Raw genomic sequence first — 6,000 nt, forward strand, 5'->3', positions numbered from 1 at the left:
GCTGGAGTATTCGGAGATACTTGAACAGCAAGTGGTATCTCACTGATACGGTTTCCTCTCTTGGCTTCTGTGACCCTGTGCTCTCCGGGTGTTCCCCGTCTCTCTGCTCCCTCATTCCCAGTCTGTTTTGCTGTAGTCAAGTTTCGAGAGTACACCAGGGCCTTCTGCTCTCCACTGAAACCTACTTCTTCGGGGTTTTCATACAGTTCTCCAGCTTTAAAAGGTATCTCTATAAATGCACTTTAAAAAGTGTATATTTCTGCCACATTTAGAAAAGGTGCCTTCCAACCTGGTGGGGGAAGAGAGGGCGCTGGGACACCCGGGGGCAGCGCACCTCTGCAAGAGGGCTGTCAGGTCTCGCTCGACTTTCTTGGGCCAGGGGCTCCCTTTGCGAGCGCCCACCGCGAGCGTGGAATGACCAGGTACACAGCAATCTACAGGTGACTCCAGCTGCCGGGGCTTCCAGAAAGGCCCACGGAGGGAGAGGGGGGATGTGCCGCGAGGCGGTCAAGGCTGACGATGGCTGGGAGTGAGACCACCAGGGACAGAGACCAGTAGGGCTGGGCGCTCACAACGCGATCCCGACCCGGCCACAGCGACTTTGGAGCTCAAGCCGAGAAAGCGGTGAAATGAGTTAATCATCCGCGCCCCGCGCGCCGGTTCCCCGCCAAGGGGACCGTGAGCGCACCAGCGGCAGAAACAAGCAGCCTCGCTTTCAGGAGCCAATCAGAGACCACGGAGGCCTAGTGTGACAACCTCGAGAACCAATGAAAAGCCGGAATCATCCCGGCCGGCCTCCCGAGCGACTGTCCCGGGAGAGTCACCGAGAGGAAGTTTTGTAGAAAGTACAAATTAGAAAACAAGTCTGTGGCTCGACAACGGGACACTGCGCTTACAGTGCACTGCGTGCAGAAAACAGTGTGAGCGAACAGAACCTCACCTCACAGAAACCTCGCGGACGGGGGACCTGCCAGTCACCCCCTAGCCCAGGGCTCCAGCGCGGGAGGGTACGCGCTGCGCGCTGACGTCACGCGCCGGCCCCGCCCCCCAGCCCGCCCGCCCTTATAGCGTAACCCTGGCGCGCGCGCACCATTGTGTGGCTGGACTCGGCCGCCGCTGCGGTGTGAGGCGCGTGTACAGGCTCTCGCCGTCCCCGCACCCGCACCGCGGCTTTTGACTTGCGGTCCGCTGTTCGATAGCCAGCCTTCGGGGCCCCTGCCCGCCACGGACATGCCGCGCGTCTACATAGGACGCCTTAGCTACAACGTCCGGGAGAAGGACATTCAGCGCTTTTTCAGTGGCTATGGCCGCCTCCTCGAAATAGACCTCAAAAATGGGTGAGTCGGGACTGGGCGCCCGCGTCCTCCCGCAACGCCCCGGGTCTGGCGGCGGCAGGGCTCTGCCGGACGGAAGAGGGCCAAGGCCGCGGCGCCGCGTGGCAGGGCCTCCAAGATGGCGGCGGCGCGGGGGCGCGGGAGCGCGCGCGGGTAGTGGGAGCGCGCGCGTGCGCGTCCTCGGCCTAACGACGCCTGCCGGTTCCCGGCCCTCGCGCCGCCCCCAGGTACGGCTTCGTGGAGTTCGAGGACTCCCGCGACGCCGACGACGCCGTTTACGAGCTGAACGGCAAAGAGCTCTGCGGCGAGCGCGTGATCGTGGAGCACGCTCGGGGTCCGCGCCGCGATCGCGACGGCTACAGCTACGGAAGCCGCAGTGAGTCCCACCCCCGCGCGCTCCGCGTCCTTGGGACCCTGGGGGCGGGGCTTAGGGTGGGCGCAGGCTTAGGGTGGGCGGAGTGGGGCCTCCCAGCCCGGGCAGGCGCGGGGGCAGGGGTCCATTGATTACAGTGTCCCCGGGCTTTGCTGCTTTCGCGCCTGCCCGGGGCAGCCACGGGACGCCGGAGCGCGGGGACTGGGTTGTGGGTTTTGCTTAGCCAGGGTTGGGGTGTTTGGGGAGGGGGCGGGTTAAATTTTCTTATTTTTGGTTATTTGCTAAGTTGGGAGGGGGGGTGGTTTGGGCCCCTGTCAGCACTGTCGTGGGCTCTGCCCACGGAGGAAGTGAGGGATGGCTGTATTTGTTATATTCCCCTTGCTTACCTGACAGTGCTTTAGCTAGAAATGGGAATGTGTTAGTGTAGAAGTTTGAGGGCAGGCTGGGTGGCGGTGGGGGGTGGGGACGGGGTCAGGGGAAGGGTGTTAAGTTTAGATCTTAGATTTAATTAAATTGGCGGGGGCCAAAGAAAATGCTGTTTTGAAGTAATGTGGTATAGTACCACAAAGTCGACTTAAATGAGCTTCATGCTATATTCGAACTAGTTGGGGCATGTTATTGGGAGGAGGTGGGAGGGGTTTGGTTATGTTAAATGTTGATGTTGAAATTGTTGCATGTTGAATTCAAACTTTTTAACAAGTCCTTGATGTTTCAATTTGAAAGTGACCAATGGGGCTGAGGCTGTGTCCACTGAGGCTAAGATGACTGCCTTTCCTGATTGGCCTTGGCTTTTCCATACATTGTGTGACCCTTGCCCTATGACCCTTTGGCTGACCTTACCGGAAGCCATGACGACAGCAGCCTTTTGCCATTAGACGCAGGGTGATGGTGAGGATTCCAAGGGTTAGACAAAACTGGTTAATCTGAACTAGGTGACTGTTACCTTGCGTGTTTTGTGGCCAAACCACCACCAAAAACCTCACACTGTGATGTAAGTACTTAGTGTAACTAGTAAACATTTTTGTAAAATGTAGAAATGCATGTAATCAGTTAAGTTTTATATTTTACAATGTTCTGTAAAATAAAACTTAGCGAGGTAAATTGAATAAAGGAGCAGTCACTCTCTAACAGATTGTAGGAGAAGTTTAGTTGGATTTAGTCTATTTGACTTGCCCTTAATTTAATTTATGGCAAATCACAACTGTATCGAAGGTTTAGCAATATAATAGCAAAGTCCTACTCCAGTAAATAAAAGTTGATATGTTTGTACTAACTTTCAAGAAAACATGCATCCCTATCATTACAAAGCATCTAATTATTCTCTTCATGTGATAAAGGTGGTGGAGGTGGATACAGCAGTCGGAGAACCTCTGGCAGAGACAAATACGGACCACCTGTTCGTACAGAATTCAGGCTTATTGTAGAAAACCTTTCTAGTCGTTGCAGTTGGCAAGATTTAAAGGTATGTGTTATAATTTGAGATAAAAATAATATGACTAATGTTGAAAAGGTAGGCTTTTCTTTCATTTTACTTCTGAGAATTGAGTACGGTATGTAGATCTTTTTCTTTACGTTTCTAGGTTTGACCAGTCTTGTTGCTTTCTTAGGATTTCATGAGACAAGCAGGTGAAGTAACCTATGCGGATGCTCACAAAGAACGCACAAATGAAGGCGTGATTGAGTTCCGTTCCTACTCTGACATGAAGCGTGCTCTGGATAAACTGGATGGTACAGAAATAAATGGCAGGAATATTAGGCTCATTGAGGATAAACCACGAACGAGCCATAGGCGATCTTACTCTGGAAGCAGATCAAGGTAATTTGTTGAAAGAGGGGAAAGGAGAGGAAACAATACTTGCCAAGAGTAGAGGAAAATCAAATGGCAGTACTTGAATTGGAACTTAATTGAAACAAGTTCAGTATTTGGTGTCCTTTTTATTGTGCATTATTGGGTTCTTTTCCAGGGTGCTTTCAGGTGGATTTAATTTGTAGTAAACGATTACGTTTTGTTTGCGTATTATTTTTTGTAAATGACCCAAAAGTTCGTTTTGAGATGTATTGAGATTAAGATTTTTATTGTGTTTCTGGTTATAGGTCACGGTCTAGAAGAAGGTCACGAAGTAGGAGTCGCAGGAGCAGCCGCAGTAGATCTCGAAGTATCTCAAAAAGCCGCTCCCGGTAAATAATAAGCTGTTTAGTTTTTTTTCTGATTGTTACTGTGCTTGTGTGTTCTGGCAAGGTACTGAAAAAAAAAATCGACTCTTCTTGTCCAGATCCAGGTCTCGGAGCAAAGGTCGATCACGTTCTCGATCAAAAGGCAGGAAATCTAGATCAAAAAGCAAATCAAAGCCCAAGTCTGATCGGGGCTCCCGTTCGCGCTCTCGAAGCAGATCTAAGGAGTATGAGAAATCTCGAAGCAGGTCTCGTTCTCGATCTCGTTCCCCCAAAGAAAATGGAAAAGGTGATATAAAGTCAAAATCTAGATCAAGAAGCCAGTCTCGTTCCAATTCACCCCTACCTGCCCCACCCTCAAAGGCACGATCCGTGTCCCCTCCACCAAAAAGAGCCTCAAGATCCCGCTCTAGATCTCATTCAAAGTCAAGATCACGGTCCAGATCGAGTTCCAGAGATTAACCTAGAACTCTATATTCTTTGCACACTATTATGGAACACTTTCCTACTTGCTTAGGCAGTTACTCTTCCATGTTTGTACTTGGCCTCTTCTGCAAGAGGAATCTCCTGAAAATGGGGCACACAGAAATTTAATTTGTGGCCAAATTTGATGAAAAAAAAATGAGGTTCTAAAGAAATGGTGGCATGAAGTCAAAGACGCTCTCCCTTCTTTGTAGAATTAAGATAACTTTGATTTTATAGCTTTTGAGCTAAAATAACTTTTGTAAAGATTAAGCTCATTTAGATTTTTTTTTAAGTATTTCAGCAGGATCTGCTGCAGGGATTTTGTTGTTTTGTTTGCTTTTAAATTAACCGTTTCAAGCTTTGAATACCTAAGGCTTTAGAGGGAGATCCCGATTTTCAATTATGTTGGCTTTTTATAAAGCTTGAGTTATGTAAGATTTCAATAAAAATTTGCTACCAAGTTGATTGCCTTACTGAATAGGTCACTTAAGTTCCTTTAAATATTGATAATTTGTTCTTTGTGAAACAGTGTAAATTCTACATAAGTGTAAAAGAAGGCAAGTCTCAGACCAGCAATAAATTATTCCATTTGGATAACATTTGTGCTGTTAATCAAATTTGCCAAAGTCTATCTGCCCCTTTGAGTTAAGTTAAAAATAAAAGGTATTTTGTAGTCAGTTACATGATTTTGCCTAAATTAGTAGGTTTTAAATAATGAAACTTTTTAAACTTAAGTTTGCTCAAACTCTTGGAAGAAGTAGTTCTTAACACTTGGGATCCCATTTAGCCTAGTAATTCTATTTTCTGGAAGTGGTCAGTGTAATTAGTGTTTTGTTAGAGTATGGTTCTGTGGTTTTCAATGTTTGTTACATAAAAATGGAAGTAGCCTTTCTTTGATTGGAAATTTAGTATATTCTTGTTCAAAGTAGAAAAGCAAATACTGCATTTTCTGCTGGAAGATCATTACATTTAACAGGCACTTAACAGGTTGCTTGGTAAAATCAGTTGCTTATTAAAGTAAAATTCTACCCAACAGTCAGTCCTCCTTAGAGTTGATGAGGTTATGTAATAATGGGTTAGATCATCCCTGTAACTTTAGGACATAATGGTTGATTTGAAAAGGATTTACATAGATAAACCCTAACCTTTCTGTACTTTATTATGAAGTGTAATATGCTATGGAAGCCAAATTATACTGCAAATTTCTAGGAGGTACTGGGTAACCAGTTCCTGTATTTGTAGACCTAATTAGTTGAAATTGCAGTTTGAGAAATGAATGACCTTAGATCTTTTTGTTCAGGTACTTTTCAATGAAATTAAAGCACTCATTAACCTTGGTTTGGAACTGAGATGTAGGTTATTTGACTCAGCTTTTCTATCTTTCAGGAGCTGTCACTGTAGGTATCAAGGGCTGGGTTGTACTATATAAATAGGGCATGATGGTACGGTGCTCATGGCGCAAGTATGACTAGAAAGCATGATAATCTAGAGTTGGTTTATAGGTTCATATAATCCAGAAGGCATACCTGATAAAATGAGGTACTTTAAAAAAAAAAGGAGTCAAAAGATTTTAGGCATCAAAATCAGAGTAGCTGGGAGTACTTGATAATGAGTAAAAAGACTTGCTATTGAGAAATTTCTGGGCTTCCTGTTACA

General features: G+C 46.8%; 1 protein-coding gene and 1 long non-coding RNA gene across 3 annotated transcripts in view; one reads left to right on the forward strand and one right to left on the reverse strand.

Moving 5' to 3' along the window:
• LOC132021938 (uncharacterized) overlaps window positions 1-1,021 on the reverse strand; it is a 138,293-nt gene extending 137,272 nt beyond the window's left edge. The window contains exon 1 of the long non-coding RNA XR_009405473.1: window positions 941-1,021. This is a non-coding gene — a long non-coding RNA (uncharacterized LOC132021938). The remainder of the gene's footprint in view (window positions 1-940) is intronic.
• A 56-nt stretch (window positions 1,022-1,077) lies between these two features.
• SRSF6 (serine and arginine rich splicing factor 6) lies at window positions 1,078-5,681 on the forward strand. 2 transcript variants are annotated; one of them, XM_059407030.1, is made up of 6 exons: window positions 1,085-1,337; window positions 1,562-1,710; window positions 3,045-3,169; window positions 3,315-3,523; window positions 3,802-3,885; window positions 3,981-5,681. In XM_059407030.1, the coding sequence occupies exons 1-6, from the start codon at window positions 1,231-1,233 to the stop codon at window positions 4,339-4,341; spliced, it is 1,035 nt and encodes a 344-aa protein (XP_059263013.1). In that variant the 5' UTR covers window positions 1,085-1,230; the 3' UTR covers window positions 4,342-5,681. The 2 variants fall into 2 exon arrangements, with proteins under 2 accessions (XP_059263014.1, XP_059263013.1); XM_059407031.1 differs by lacking the exons at window positions 3,315-3,523; window positions 3,802-3,885; window positions 3,981-5,681 and adding an exon at window positions 2,431-2,698 and having other exon boundaries at window positions 1,078-1,337; window positions 3,045-3,132.
• Window positions 5,682-6,000: the final 319 nt, after the last annotated feature.

Source organism: Mustela nigripes, chromosome 7 (genome assembly GCF_022355385.1).
Source record: "Mustela nigripes isolate SB6536 chromosome 7, MUSNIG.SB6536, whole genome shotgun sequence".
NCBI classification, from domain to species: domain Eukaryota; kingdom Metazoa; phylum Chordata; class Mammalia; order Carnivora; family Mustelidae; genus Mustela; species Mustela nigripes.

Excerpts from the sequence above, each read along its gene's own strand:
- SRSF6 (XM_059407030.1), top strand. The coding sequence starts at position 1,231 with ATGCCGCGCGTCTACATAGGACGCCTTAGCTACAACGTCCGGGAGAAG. Across the intron at positions 3,170-3,314 it reads GCAGTTGGCAAGATTTAAAG|GATTTCATGAGACAAGCAGG; the intron begins GTATGTGTTATA and ends TTGCTTTCTTAG. Across the intron at positions 3,524-3,801 it reads TACTCTGGAAGCAGATCAAG|GTCACGGTCTAGAAGAAGGT; the intron begins GTAATTTGTTGA and ends TTCTGGTTATAG.